At 42.3% G+C, this 15,939-nt stretch overlaps 1 protein-coding gene across 3 annotated transcripts in view; it reads right to left on the reverse strand.

The window, feature by feature from the left end:
• Positions 1-15,939, reverse strand: part of CCDC149 (coiled-coil domain containing 149) — a 98,498-nt gene that overhangs the window by 27,367 nt on the left and 55,192 nt on the right. For all 3 annotated transcript variants that reach the window (XM_074321903.1, XM_074321918.1, XM_074321912.1), the window contains exons 5-7: positions 2,314-2,430; positions 1,304-1,476; positions 516-588 (exon numbers count right to left, since the gene is read on the reverse strand). In XM_074321903.1, the coding sequence (XP_074178004.1) occupies positions 516-588; positions 1,304-1,476; positions 2,314-2,430 (363 nt within the window). The remainder of the gene's footprint in view (positions 1-515; positions 589-1,303; positions 1,477-2,313; positions 2,431-15,939) is intronic.

Below are 15,939 nucleotides of genomic sequence, written 5' to 3' on the forward strand. Positions count from 1 at the left end.
TGCAGAAATAGATATTATCAAACTAATGGTGCTGGAATTAGACTAAATAACAGTGGGGAGAATTTAAACACTGTGCCTTTTCAGTGTGACGTGAACATTATTGTTTAGATTGTGATTTCCCAATCTTCGTTTCTTCATCGCTCGGAACCATTTTCTTATGGATGATTATGAGACAAACAGCATCTGATGATAGAACGTTTTATAGACAAGCTGGGTAAGAAGCCTAATTTCATCTGGACCGAGGTTGTCAAGTGGCCACGTCCAGATTCTGGGGGTCTCGGTGTGCCCTATCCTGATAACAGCAACAGAAGGAAATCTTGCAAAAGCTGTTTTGTTGTGTTTTGTTGTTGGGGACTTAACTCTTACCAGTTACCCTTAGTGGAGTTCTTACTGGTCTCTCTCTGGGAGGGCAGGGAAGCACTAAAATATCTTTGGCACATAAAAGAGAATTAAAATAGAATGACATTTAGAGGTATAATAGTGAATCATCATGGTTGTCGTCATGATTCCTCTACCTTGTATTTGGCAATGTTAGATTTCAAGAGGTTGACCTCTTCATGAAGTTGCTTTAATCTCTCTTGAAGGTACCTAGAAAAAAATAGATACAACTAGAAAGTGTTTGGAGACACAGTAAAAAAACATATACTCAGATAGGAGAGAAGAAAGGAAAACCACATGCCTGAAGAGCCATCTTTTACACATGATGCGTTCTCACCACCTAAAGGGAGGCAGAGAAAAGTGCGTCTTTGTGACCTCTGCTTAAATGGATGCGATCAAGGTCAAATATGCCCAAATCACAGAAACCCCACTTCAGAAGAACCCTCTGCAGAGATCCCCTAAGGGATATCAACACAGTTTTCATATAATTCTCATTAAGATGATTCCACTGGGAAAGAAGGCGGGAAGAGGCGACACCAGACATAACATTAAGTCAGACACACACACACACTGGAATTTGCCTCGGGGAAAAGAAACAGCCAAGGGAATTTCTCAATTTATTTTCTTATTCTTTTCTCTCTCCTTGATCGCAATAACAAGCAGCTTTCACTGGTTCCCTACCCTTCTCGCCCAACTAGGGAGAGAGAGAAAAGGGTATGCATGTCGGTGTGTAGTTGTGTGGTACTTCTTTTCTGACTGTTACAACTAATACATGACATTAATATCATGTTTTGGGGGTTGTGACTTTCCTTTCATTGTAAGGCAATTTTCTCAAAGGTAAATAGGGCAGCAAATAACTCCCAGCCTGCAGGCCTGTGGAGAGCTAGCATTCTGCCCGAGGGCAGGCCTGGGCTTGGCCACTTGCCTGTTCTCCATGCACAGGGCGTCCACGTCAATGATACGGTTCTCATGCCCGCCCAGGATGTGGTTTAGCTCCTGGTTGAGCCTCTCCACTTTGTCCTGGTAGGAAGACCGTTCTTCTTTCACATCCTGAAGCTCATCCACAGAGGCCTGTAGGTCATGCTCCAGAGACTCAATCTGAAACCAAAGGAAGTGCCCTCACTCCAGGTGTCCTAAAGATGCCGGCTTTACGGCCGGAGATGGAGCCTTCCACTTGGTCGACTGGCTTTTAGAGAGCTTATTAATACCACCCGCATGCTATAAAATCACAAGCACCACACCCCGGAATATGATAAAAGCTAAAAGGACAGGGACAACTTCCTGCCAGACACTTACTATGTCTAAGATAGGATGCATGCGGCAGCTTGCAAAACCAGAAGCGATCCCTTACAATGGCAGCGTGCCCTAAAGCCAGAGGCTCGGAGAGGGCAAATCCAGACAGCGGGAACAGCTAGTGCCTTACAAATACATGCTTTTGCAAACCACTCTAGACCCAGAAATCTTGTTCAGCTCTTCAAAAGCAATTAGCAACAGGGATAGTGAAGTCTTCTAGGCTCTTGTAGCTATTCCCTAACTAGGGCTCTGTACCCGTTGAGGTTTTGCCTAAAAAGCATTGCTCAGCATTTCAGCGGAAACTTGCAAATTAAGGCCAGTTTGTCACGTTTTTTTGCCTCCTTGTCTATCCTGGGTAAGGGTAAGGGTGGAGGTGGGGGTACAGCGGCGGGTGGGGGGTGTCTTGTTGTGTTCAGAACAAGGGCACCAAAAGTAAGAGGGCAGACTTGCTGGAAGCCAGAATAAGCTTGGGAACCTAGTGAAGTACCGAAGAAGGAAAAGCATTCAGTTTGTATCCCTCCTCCTCTGATTCTCATCCCAGGCACCCCCTACTCTCTGAGCCACAGGGACACAGTCTACTCTCCTCGGTCGCATCCAGCTGTGCAGACCCATCCCTCACTCCTAACAGATGTTAGCAATAACCTGTTCCTTTGCTCTCTCCAGCTGCTGAACCAAGTCTTCACGCTCATGAGCTGCAAAGTGCCGCACGCCAATTTCTTCATCTCCGAGCCTCTGTTTGGCAATTGTCATCCTCAAGAGCTGCATTTTCCATTAGAGAGAGAGAGAGAGAGAGAGAGAGAGAGAGAGAGAGAGAGAGAATGAGAGATATTTAAAACGAATAGATCCAAACAAAACCCCAAGCATACTTTTAGGAGGTTTTTCAAGAAATGCTAGAGAAATGGACAAGACAAAGACATTTCTTGCCAATATCATGAATTTAAAAAAAAATTATACTGTAGTTTGTACATGCATGCACATACATGTGTGCATACATACAGGGTATAAGGCTAATAGGAACAGAGGCCTGGGCATTTGAAGGTAGATGACCTATGCCGCATAGCCATGGTGAGGAAACAAACTGGGTTTCTTTTAAGCTTAGCAGATATTAAAAAATAACACACGCTGAGATGGGCATGCTTCCATACTCTTAACAAATGGGGCTATATTATCAAGGGCCTTAAAAACGTGCCTACTCAATGATCCAGTAACTTTACTTCTGACAATCTGGGCTAATAATAATCCCAGACAGGGACTAGTTTTAGGAGAAAAAAAGAAAGTAGATTCCACTGTTATTTGTAGAAATAGTCGGGGGGGGGGGGGAACAAACCTAGAAACAATGTTTGAAAGAGTGGAATTGTTAGCAAACTATAATTCAATGACTCAATGGTCTAGTTTGTAGCTGTTTGAACTGAGGGTGATGTGAACTACGTAATAGCACAGACAAGTTCAGGGTGACATGTTAGGTGGGGAAAAAAGCAGAGCAGTAACTTTTATATGCAGTACGACTAAAATTATACTCAGAAGCCACGTGCAAAAGAAAATAAAAAACGACCAAATACCCCAGATATGAAAATGTGTATGTTTAGGTAATGGAGAAACTGTGGATGCTATCAGTTCTTTTCTGTTTTTTAACTTTCAAAAGAAGTACGCATGGCTTTCATAACGTATGTTTATTTACATGTTTTCTTTTAATTAAAGTTTATTGGGGTGACAATTGTTTGTAAAGTTACGTAGGATTCAGGTGTACAATTCTGTAATACATTATCTATATCTCACATTCTGTGTTCACCAGCCAGAGTCAGTGCTCTTTCCATTACCGTATATTAGACCCCGTTTACCCCCTTCTAGGACCTCTCCTTCCCCTTTACCCTCTGGTAACCCCTAAACTATTGCCTATGTCTATGAATTTTTGTTCCTTCATTTGTTTGTCTTGTTCTTTTATTGTTTTCAGTTTTATATACCACATATCAGTGAAATCATATGGTTCTCTGCTTTTTCTATCTGACTTATTTTGCTTAGCATTATAATCTCAAGATGCATCCGTGTTGTCACAAATGGTCCTATTTCATCTTTTCTTACCGCCAAATAGTATTCCATTGTGTATATATACCACAACTTCTTTATCCATTCATCTATCAAAGGACATTTTTGTTGCTTCCATGTCTTGGCCACTGTAAATAAAGGTGCAGTGAACATTGGAGGACACGTGTCTTTATGTATAAATGTTTTCAGATTTTTTGGGTAGATACCCAGGAGAGGGATTGCTGGGTCATATGGTAATTCTATTCGTAATTTTTTGAGGAACCTCCACACTGCCTTCCATAGCGGCTGCACCAGTCTGCATTCCCACCAACAGTGTATGAGGGTTCCTTTTTCTCCACAGCCTCTCCAACACTTGTTACTATTTGTCTTGTTGATGATAGCCATTCTAACTGGGGTGAGGTGATATCTCATTGTGGCTTTTATTTGCATTTCTCTGATGATTAGTGATGTTGAACATTTTATCATATGTCTATTTGCCATTTGTATGTCCTCTTTGGAGAAATGTCTCTTCAGGTCCTCTGCCCACTTTTCAATTGGGTTGTTTGTTTTCTTGTTGTTGAGTTGTATGAGTTCCTTGTATATTTTGGATATTAATCCCTTATCGGAGGCACTGTTTGCAAAAATCTTCTCCCATTCAGTTGCTTGCCTCTATTTTGTCGATGGTTTCTTTTGCTGTGCAGAGCTTTTAAGTTTGATATAGTCCCATTGATTTATTTTAGCTTTTACTTCCCTTGCCTTTGGAATCAAATTCATAAAATGCTCTTTGAACCCAAGGTCCATAAGTTTAGTACCTATGTTTTCTTCTGTGCGGTTTATCGTTTTAGGTCTTATGCTTAGGTCTTTGATCCATTTTGAATTAATTTTAGTACATGGTGACAGATAGCAGTCCAGTTTCATTCTTTTGCACGTAGTTTTCCAATTCTCCCAGTCCCATTTATTGAAGAGGCTGTCTTTTCTCCATTGTATGTTTTTTGCTTCTTTGTCAAAAATTATCTGTCCATGTTTATGTGGGTTTATTTCTGGGTTCTCAATTCTATTCCATTGGTCTATGTGTCTGTTTTTCTGCCAGTACCATGCTGTTGCCCTGTAGTACAAGCTAAAGTCAGGGAGTGTGATACCTCTAGCATTGTTCTTTTTTCTTAGGATTGCTTGGCTATTCGGGGTCTTTTGTGGTTCCATACAAATCTTACAATTTATTTTGTTCTATTTCTTTAAAAAACGCCATTGGGATTTGATGGGGATTGCATTAAATCTATATATTGCTTTGGGTAATAAGGGCATTTTAACTATGTTGATTCTTCCAATCCATGAGCACGGAATGTCTTTCCATTTTTTTGTGTCTTCTTCAATTTCTTTTAAAAATGTCTTGTAGTTTTCAGCATATAGGTCTTTCACATCCTTGGTTAAGTTTATTCCTACGTATTTTATTCTTTTTATTGCAATTACAAAATAAATTGTTTTTTCTTTTATTTCTTTTTCTGAGATTTCATTGTTAGTATATAGGAATGCAATGGACTTTTGTACGTTGATTTTGTAGCTGGCAACTTTACTGTATTCGTTTGCTGTTTCTAATAGCTTTTTGGTGGAGTCTTTAGGGTTTTCTATATGTAGCATCATGTCATCTGCAAAGAGTGACAATTTAACTTCTTCATTCCCAATTTGGATACCTTTTACTTCTTTGTCTTGCCTGATTGCTCTGGCGAGGACTTCCAACACTATGTTGAAAAGCAGAGGTGTTAGGGGACAGCCCTGTCGTGTTCCTGAACATAGAGCAAAGGGCATCAGTTTTTCACCATTAATTATGATATTAGCTGACGGTTTGTCATATATGGCCTTTATTATGTTAAGATATTTTCCTTCTATACCTACCTATTTTACTAAGTGTTTTAATCATAAATGGATGTTGTATGTTGTCAAACACTTTTTCTTCATCAATTGATATAATTATATGATTTTTGCCCTTTATTTTGTTTATGTGATGTATCACATTGATGGATTTGCGTATGTTGAACCATCCTTGTGCCCCTGGGATGAACCCCACTTGGTCGTGATGAATAATCTTTTTAATGCATTGTTGTATTCGATTTGCTAGAATTTTGTTTAGGATTTTTGCATCTGTATTTATAAGAGATATTGGTCTGTAGTTTTCTTTTTTTGTGTTATCCTTAGCAGGTTTTGGTATCAGAGTAATGTTGGCCTCATAAAATCAGTTAGGGAGTATTGTCTCTTCCTCAATTTTCTGGAAGAGTTTGAGTAGGACAGGTTTTAGATCCTCTTGAAGGTTTGGTAGAATTCACTAGTGAAGCCATCTGGTCCTGGACTTTTGCTTTTGGGAAGGTTTCAGGTGACTGATTCAATTTCCTTACTGGTGATCAGTCTGTTTAGATTTTCCAGTTCTTTGGAAAATCTAGGAAGATTCAGCCTAGGAAGGCTATATGTTTCTAAGAACTTGTCCATTTCTTCTAGGTTAGTGAATTTGGTGGCATATAGTCCTTCATATTATTCTTGGATGATCCTTTGTGTTTCTGTGGTGTCCGTGATAACTTCCCCTTTTTCATTTCTGATTTTGTTTATTAGTGTCTTTTCTCTTTTTATCTTAGTGAGTCTAGCTAAGGGTTTGTCAATTTTATTAATCTTTTCAAAGAAGCAGCTCTTTGTCACATTAATTTTTTCTATTGTCTTTTTGTTCTCTATTTCATTTAGTTCTGCTCTGATTTTTATTACTTCCTTTCTTCTGCTGACCTTGGGTCTTATTTGTTCTTCTTTTTCTAGTTCGTTAAAGTGTAACGTGAGGTTATTTATCTGGGATTTTTCTTGTTTCTTGAGATAGGCCGGTAATGATATAAATTTCCCTCTTAAAAATGCTTTTGCTGCATCCCTGAAATTTTGGTAGTATGTATTTTCATTCTAATTTGTTTCTATGTATCTTTTGATCTTGCCTCTTATTTCTTCTTTGACCCGGTCATTCTTTAAAAGTATGTTGTTTAATCTCCACATATTTGTGGTTTTTCCTGCTTTCCTTTTGCAGTTGATATCCAATTTCAAAGCCTTGTGATCAGAGAATATGCTTGGTATGATTTCAATCTTCTTAAATTTGCTGAGGCTAGTTTTATGTCCCAACATATGGTCTATCCTTGAGAATGTTCCATGTAAACTAGAAAAAAATGTATAGTCTGATGTTCTAGGATGAAGTGCTTTATAAATGTCAATTATATCCATTTCATCTAATGTGTCATTTAGGGCTGCTATTTCTTTATTTATTTTCTGTTTGGATGATCTATCCATGGTCAATGTCTCCCTTTAGTTCTGTTAGTAGTTGTTTGGTACATTTGGTTCTCCCTGATTAGGGGCATAAATATTGATGACTATTATGTCTTCTTGTTGTATAGTCCCCTTTATCATTATGAAATGTCCATCTTTGTCTCTTGTTACCTTTTTTATCCTGAAGTCTGTTTCATCTGATATCAGTATGACTACACCTGATTTTCTCTGGGTACCATTTGCTTGGAGTGTCAATTTCCACCCTTTCACTTTGAGTCTATGCTTGTCCTTGTAGCTGAGATGTGTCTCTTGGAGGCAGCATATGATTAGATTTAGTTTTTTGATCCAATCTGCTACTCTATGTCTTCTTATTGGTGAGTTCATCACATTTACATTTAGGGTGATTTTTGATATGTGAGGATTTCCTATCATTGTATCTTTGGTTTTCTGGTAAGACTATGTCTCCATTGTTTCTTTGCCTTTTTGTTGTTTATTATTTCTGTGTGGTGATATTCTATGATTTTTCCCTCTGTTTCTTTTATTATGTTATATATTTCAGTTCTGGATTTTTTTGAGTGGTTACCATTAAGTTTATGTAAAAGAAAGCTTCATGTTTAGAGTATTCCATTTTCTTCAGCATGCTTACTTTCTCCATTCCCATATTCTGGTTCAGGCCTTTATTCTCCCCGCTTTGTGTTTTGGTTGTCACTAATTATCCCTATTTTTGCTGGTAAAATAGCCTTCTTCAGTATTTCTTGCAGTGCAGGTCGTGTGTTAGAAAATTCCCTCAGCTTCTGTATGTCTAGAAATGTCTTTATTCTTCCTTCATATCTAAAGGGTATCTTTGCTGGATATATTATTCTTGGCTCATAATTTCTCTTTCAATAGTTTCAATATTTGATTCCACTCTCTCCTGGATTGTAGAGTTTCTGCTGAAAAAATCTGATGATAATCTAATGGACTTTCCTTTGTAGGTTACCATTTTCTTTTCCCTGGGTGCCTTGAGGATTCTTTCTTTGTCGTTAATTTTTGACAGCTTCAATACAATGTGCCTTGGAGAAGGCCTGTTGGGGCTGAGGTAACTAGGTGTTCTATTTGCTTCTTGGATTCGAGGATCCAGTTCTTTCCGCAAGTTTGGGAAGTTCTCATTGACTATTTGTTTGAACATGCTCTCTGTTCCCTTCTCTCGTTCTTCTCCTTCTGGTATGCCGATTATTCTTATATTGCTCTTTCTGATGGAGTCAGAAAGTTCTTGTAGAGTTCTTTCATTTCTTTTAAGTCACAAGTCTCTTTCTTCTTCCATCATTTCCAGATTTCTATCTTCGATGTCACTGATTCTTTCCTCCATTTGGTCAACTCTACAACCTAAGCTGGCTATTTCATTCTTCATTTCATTTATTGAGTTCTTAATCTCCAGAAATTCTATTTGGTTCAAAACATTATCTCTTTGATAAATGTTCATTTTGTTTTTTGATTGTGTTTCTGCATTCATTAAACTGCCTGTCTGTGTTTTCTTGCATAGCGTTGAGTTTTTTAAGAACTGCAATCTTTAATTCTCTGTCATTTAAGTCACATATTTCCATGTCTTTAAGTTCATTTTCTGCTCGGCAGTGAGGGCTTAAACCATTATTTTCAGTCCTCTTCCCTCAGTCTTTGCTCCAAAGTCTCTGCCGTGAGCGTTGGGTTCAGCTGTGTTATATGCTGCCCCGTCAGCCCTGTGGGCCATAAGCGGAGCCCTAGCGGTCCGAGTTCTTCCCTCTCCTGCAGCTGCGGTAGTTCCGGGATGCAGCGAGCTTGGAGCACTGAACTAGGTCTGCGTCTTGTGCCCGCGTAGCCCCGTCTCCACACTTCTCCCTTCCCACCTTCCAGTTCGCACAATTCGCCCACCTTTAGGTGATTTCAGTAGTTGGCCTCTTCATCTTGCCTGTCTGCTGTGCAGGGAGTCCTTTGTGGATTTATAGTTGTCTAATTCATTGTAAATTCCAGGATAGATTTCAAGAGGCTCACTTCACACCGCCATTTTTATGTCATCTATTTATATGTTTTTAAATCCTCAGGGATAAGATTCCAGTCTTCAGAAATGGAATTTTCCAAAGGATCCCCACGGAATCCCTAGCTTGCCCAAACTCCAGGGCAAGCCCCATGTGCAGCTCCAAACCTTCCAGGTAGGACCACGATGGGAACTATGCAAGATTCTAGGAAGATCCAGTGGTCCCAGAGGATCCCTTCTGTGCCCATTAGTGCCAAGCAGATTGCTATTAGAGCAACTTTTTACAGTTACAGCACTGATTCCAGATACTTCTTCTAAAGAGGATGTAAGCCTGATTCCCCTGCCTCCCTGTTGGGTGTGTGTGGATGGGCTTCATACATAGATGAGATCCTGGGGACAGTTTTTTGCTGTCACACAGATCCATCTCAGCCAGCAGTGCCTGCTTGAGGCACACTCTTCCTTGTTCCTGCATGAATTTTGAGGGATTTGTTGCCAGTAGAGAAAGTGGCTTTATTTTCAATTCTCTGAAGGATTTAGGGGCAGGTGAGAGATAGAAAGTTAAAGGCCATGGTAGACTATTAACTAGATTGAAATAATAAATAACAGCAATGAACTTTGAAAGAGATGATCATTAAAGAAAAGTAAAGAGCATTTCAAGCAGCATCAAGTTTGAGTCCTTATTTGCAAACTACTCAGTTGAACAGGACAAAATACTTATTGTGTACCTTCTAGTCACTAACGCATCAGTGAGATTGGGCAGACAATGTTCCAGGCAGCAGACAGGCTTATATAAAGTCCTGACAGAGGATGTATACAGAGGGCTGTACTTCATGGGAACTGATTATAGTTGAGCCACATTACTCAGGGATTCTGTATTTGAGAATTGGCACAAATTTATTTGCAATCTCAAAATCACCACTCACGGTACTTTTGAATCATGGGCAAACATATGAGGACAAGCGCAGAGTTGCAAAAACTGTGACTCGTCCATCAGCCAGGTTCCTGAGGTTGAGCAAGGTGATGCTCTGCCTCTTGTTTTAGCTCTCTCCTGTACACAGGCGTCTTTTTCGTGGTCCCATTTTCTTTCTCACATTTTCAAGCTTGTTTGTTGGTGTTTTGCTGTTTAAGACGGCCCCCACGGGTAGTGCTGAAGTGCTGTCTAGTGTTCCTAAGCCCTAGAAGACTGTGACGTATCGTAGAGAAAATGCACGTGTTAGGTAAGCTTCATTCAGGTGAGTTACAGTGCTAGTAAGCTCAATGTTAAGGAGTCAACAATATACATGAAATACTGTGACTTTAAGCAGAAACGAGACACACACAAAACACGTTACACATTGATCCGTTGACAAAAACTTTGTGACCAGAGGCTGGGAGGAACCTGTCAATCAGTGGTTGTTGGCATTAATTCAACACCAACAGGAGTCCCTAATTTGGAGCGCAGTGACAGTGACGAAGGAAACTTTATTTAGTGCAAATATTTCAATTGTGACACAGCATGGCTGTGAGAACAGCGCAGTTGTGTTACCAATCAATTATGAATCAGCACTGCTGTGGAACAGCACAGCTGTGAGGCGGACCTGGGGTGAGGCGGACCAGGGGTGAGGCAGAACTGGGGTGAGGCAACTCCACTCTGCCCTGCTACAGGGAGATGTCTTCAGTGTTTCAGCTCCAGCCAGGAAACTCAATCTTCAACCTTCAGTGGAAAAGGAAAGTGCACTCTCTGATTCAGAGGGGAGCTGACTTTAATATTGAGAGAAGTCCCCACCCCTGGACCCTGATAGGTCCATCCTCATGCAAATGAAGTGTCTAAATCCTCACAGTTTGATTAGTCCAAAAAGCACTGTCCTGTTGATCAGAATAGAGCTGCTCTGATTGGTTGGTAAAGATGCTAATGGAGGATATAGCTGCACAGCTTCAATTGGATGTGGAAATTCTCAGTCCTATTGGTTGAAATATGATTCCAGGAACTCCTCTGTAAGGGTTGGTTGATGGCAGGAACACAGTGCAGGCAGGCAGCTCAGTGCAGGCCTCTCCTGGAAGGGTGGCTTGCATGAGAGGCCCACTTAGAAACAGCTGCTAGGCTCTGCTTTTAAATTTGAGCCTGGTTAGCCACAAGAGCCCTTCGTCTTCCATAGGCATCTTCTTTCTCAAGGTCGACAAATCTAATCCTGTATTTCCCCTAGGAACAGTGGTTCAGTATTTGCTAATTCAGTGTTCGCAGTGAGAGTAGAGAATATAACTACAGTAAATAATGAGAATTGACTGTATTAGGGGTGGCAGGTGTGTGTGTGTTTGTGGGAGGGGGGTGGCTGCACTGGTTAATTCAACTGAAAGCTGCAAATTGCGTGAAAATTTTTCCATGTTGCACAATTTCTTGGTTCAGGACTTTCAGAACCCCAAGTTGGTATACAGAGAGACAAACAGCTAACCAAATAAGAAATATTTCTCAAATCAAAGGGTCTAGGAACAGGTAGTCTCCTGCTTTTTTTTGGAATGAGGCAACAGGAGGCCTGCAACATGGCTTTGAAAGTAGGGCTCTTTTCTTGATATATGAAAAGCCAGACTGACAGCCTGAACTTTAAGTAATAAAACACCACTGTGGTTTTCCATTCACAATATGCTTCACTGAACACTTAATTTAGAATCACACAATTATGTTTTCTTAATGCCGATTAATTATTAAACATGTTTATTGAGGTCTGACAGCCATATAAGAGAGTCATCTTTTATATACTGGATGCCTGTTAAGCTTCAATAAATATGTTAACAATCATTTGGTGTTTAATGTGCATACAATATCGGCTATTAAATCTCAGACTAGTTGAAACACTTATTTTAAAAACTGAGGCCCAAGTTGGTAATAGCTGGATCATTAGTTGGGTCTGACACTCCAGTGCAATTATCTGCAGGGGCCAAGGAGGCCATGGCAACAGGAATGGCAGCCCCCAGGGAGAGTTCGCCTGCCTTCCCAACCACCAGCTCACAGGCTCTGAAGTCCCCAGCCTAGGGGTTCATGTTCTGGCTCCACAGTCTGTGAACTCTGCAACCTCAAGCATGTGCCTAAATGCCTCTGAGACTTAGGAAAACTATGACAGTAATGGTACAGCATTTGACTGCTAAGGCTTGCTGTAAGGATGAAGTGAGAGAGAGTGGAGTTACATTAAATGTGCATTTAACCTAGGGGAATTCAAATACTGTGGATGCCAAAAATATGTATACAAGTGGACACTTTGGTCAACGTTGCTCAAGCAGTAGTTCGCTGTAATCAGAAGTGTCTGGACGCTGATGGTAACCACTTTGAGCAACTCTTGTAATTGCAGAAGTCAAAGGTGACTTGTATTCATCTTTTGTTATCGGTATATATTATTACAATTTTAATACAGTTTTCCTTTCTTAGAATGTGTATATATATTTCTGGCACTCCGTATGTGTGTTTGGCAAAAAGATGAGGGGGAGGAAAAAGATGAGGGAGAGCGAGATGGAGAAGAGGGGAAGAGAAATAAAAATTTTAAACATTGGGTGAATCTACCTACCCCCGCTTTCAACGTCCCAGACCCAGAGGTGGGAGAATGACTGATAATTCCTTTAGGCAAAATCATACTGTTCATATTTATACATAATATCACTGTTCAGGACCATACATCACCATGTGCCCTGAACTTTATGGACAATTTAAGGGATTATCAAGGGGAATTTGGGATAGACATAACTATTTGTCTCAGGTGCTGCCTTCAGAACTTAATCCTAAGGGAGAGAAGATGGGATTTCTCTACCACACCCAGCACAGCCCCTGGAACATAAAAAGCGCTCAGTAAACGTTAGCTGCTATTACGATTATTGTTACGATGACCATCACTGTCATCCTCCACATGACTTTCCCCACAAAGACCCCCCCACTGGGAAAGTACCACCTTTTTAAGCTGGAGCACGCAGAACCCCCAAGCCAACCTTATCTGTAGACTGCAGGCGATGATGTTGATTTCCCATCTTGGAAAGCCTTAGGAAGCAACTGCTCAGGGCACTTAATTCCCTCAACCACGGGCATCAAAACTCCACGGCCAGCCTCCCTGTGCCAATCCTTGAAGTGGATCAGTGCCCTGCGAGGCACGCACACTGCCATCCGTAGATGCATTCGTTTGGTGATTCAGATGGAAACAAACGTTTATGAATGAATTATGGGTGTGAGCTGTCAGCTTATGGACGAAGCGCAGCTGCAGCTGGGATGTGGCTGAGGAACACGCCTGTGAAACGACGGGGCCAAATGGCTCTGGGGTGCCCCTCCCCCAACCTGCCCATTGAGTCCAACTCCTCTGCCAATGTCCTGCTCAAACTCTGGTCCTGGTCAAGGCCCCCGGTCGGAATGTCTTGCTCCTTCCTTGATCTCTTCTCAGGCGTCACCCCTTGCAGCCCTCAACATTCTCTCTGCCGTCTTGTTTTCCTTTGCCTAAATCCATTTTCCCCAAGAGAAGCCAGGGGCAGGAGCAGCCATTATTCTCTAGGTGTTATCTGTGTTTAGATCCTGTTTCTGCTAATCCTAGTCATGTGTCTTTGGCAGCCATCTACCCTCACTGGGCCTCAAGTGACATGTGTTTTTTAATTGAAAATGGAAATTGTCTTAGTCCATTCAGGCTGCTAGTATAGAACACCATAGGCTGGGTAGCTTACAAACAAGGGAAGTTTATTTTCTATAGTTCTGGAGGCTGGGAAATCCAAGATCAAGGTGCCAGTCGATTTGGTGTCTGGGGAGAGCCTGTCTCCTGGTTCATAGATGCTCTCAGGGGCCAAAGAGCTCACTAAGGTTTCTTGTATGGGGGCACTAGTCCCATTCGTGACAGCTCTGCTGTCCTCACCTAATCAGCTCCCAAAGGCCTCACCTCCAATACTGTCACATCAGGGATTAGATTTCAACAGATGTAGCTTACGGGGACACATTCGGTCTACAGTCAAGACACAAGCTTTCTTGTAGACAGGACAGCTATGTATGGCTGCCCAGCCTGTGTACGGTATGATTCCAACTCCGGGGTCTCCATCCTCATGATGTGAAGATACCATGCAAGGATCACTGTCGATGTAACTCTCCCTTTTGATGGAGAGCTTTAAAAGTGCAATCCCCAGTCACAGCTGGTATGCTTACAGTTCTTACACTGTGACTCTCCATTTGCCAGGGTTACTGGGAGGATCGGATGAAAGAATTATTAACCGTAAGGAGATGCTGGCCCTTCCTCACCCCCAATCCTTGTGTACTGATGCAAATAGCACACCTAGGGAGAGGTCAGCACCAAAAGGCATTTATTAAACATTCATTAGTGCCGTGCAGGGCAACCTGATAAACAAGACCCTGACTATCTTTTCTTTTACTTTTCCGGTTGTTTCCCGCCACATCCTCTCCAAGTGCCCCCTGACCTTTAAAATACCTTTGATACAATTGAACACGAGAGTTTAGAACGGCTCCAAGTGGGCAATTCTATTGTGTATACTAGAGTGCAAATTCCTAACCTATATAACAATAGAGTTCCAGCTTTAAACAAAAGAATTTGTCACAGACACACAAAAAGAAAAACAAACCCAGCAGTTTTCATTTTCCTCCTCCCCAGCCTCTGGAGATCACCGGGCATGTGCTCCTAAGTGCGTATTGATGGTTCCCAGTTAATGAGCACCCAATTTGGGCCAAACAACCTGTTCGAAGCTTTCCTTCCACATGATACACCCAGTGGCTTTTCACTGCACTGGAATAATTGCCAAAGACTCTGACAAGGACTAACATCTAACCCTGAGCTGCTCCCTGCCAGCCTCCTGACCCCCCTCCGACCGTCTCCCTTGTTCTGCTCTCCAGCCATCCTGGCTTCCCTTTAGTGCTTCAAGCGTGCCATGCTCCTGCCTGCCTCTGGGCCTTTGCACTTCCTCTGCCCTTGGAATAGCCTGCCCACAGCTCTGTCCAGAACCCACTTTATTCGTCTCCTTTAGGTTTCAGGTAAATGTCACAGCCTTTAAGAAGTCTTGCCTGGACCCCATCGCTGAAGCCGTCCCTCCCGCCCCAAGTTGCTCTCCCTCCCACCACCCTGCCCTACGATCTTCATGGTACTTACAGAAATTACCTTGTTCGTCTGCTCGTGCCCTCCCCACTGTCAGCTCCACCACAACGGGAAGCTTGCTTGTCATCGGCACGGATGACATCATTTGATGTTCCCCACAAGTCCTGGAGGCAGACACTGTCCGGTCCTCTTTACAGGTGAGAACGCCCTGAGGGGCGGATACAGGGCTCTGAAGCCAGGTCTCCATGTCCCGGGGCTGTGCTCCGCTCAGGAGGCCATGCTGTCCCTCACACAAGGTGTCAGTCTCTTAACACTTACAGCAAACACGCACATAGCACTTCCCACATGTCAGGCCCTGTCCTAGATGCATACACACACTAACCCACGGAAGGGTAACAAGCAGCCTATGAGGAACTGTTACTGCCCTCATCTGCAGGTGAGAAACCGAGACACAGGGATGTCAAGTAACTTGCCCACGCCATAAACTTTATAAATGGCAGGGCCAGGCATGGAACCCTGGCAGTCTAGGGCTCTGGAGTTTCTGCTGTGCTGCCTCTCTCTCCACAATGACTATGCTATTGCACAGCACCCCCACCATGGAGTGCGTCTGTGTCAAGCGCTTCATATGACTTTTCATATTTAATCCACACAAAAGGCACACTGGCTCCCTGCCAGGCCTCTAATCACCCCAAGCTTGTTCCGCCTACCAGGTCTCCTCACCTCCTCCCTGGCTTACCTGACCACCTCCAGCCACACCCCCTTCAGATCTCTGTGCAAAGAGCACATGAACAGCTACCCCTCCCAGGGCCACTATCAACAGTGCCCCATTCTGCCCAGGCTGAACTCAACAACACTCTAAGTAATTTTTTTACTTAGCACTTAGCACCTCCTAACATATTATATGGTACAGTAGTCCCCCCTTATCCATGGGGAACATATTCC

Source organism: Rhinolophus sinicus, linkage group LG02, assembly GCF_036562045.2.
Source record: "Rhinolophus sinicus isolate RSC01 linkage group LG02, ASM3656204v1, whole genome shotgun sequence".
Classification (NCBI taxonomy): Eukaryota; Metazoa; Chordata; class Mammalia; order Chiroptera; family Rhinolophidae; genus Rhinolophus; species Rhinolophus sinicus.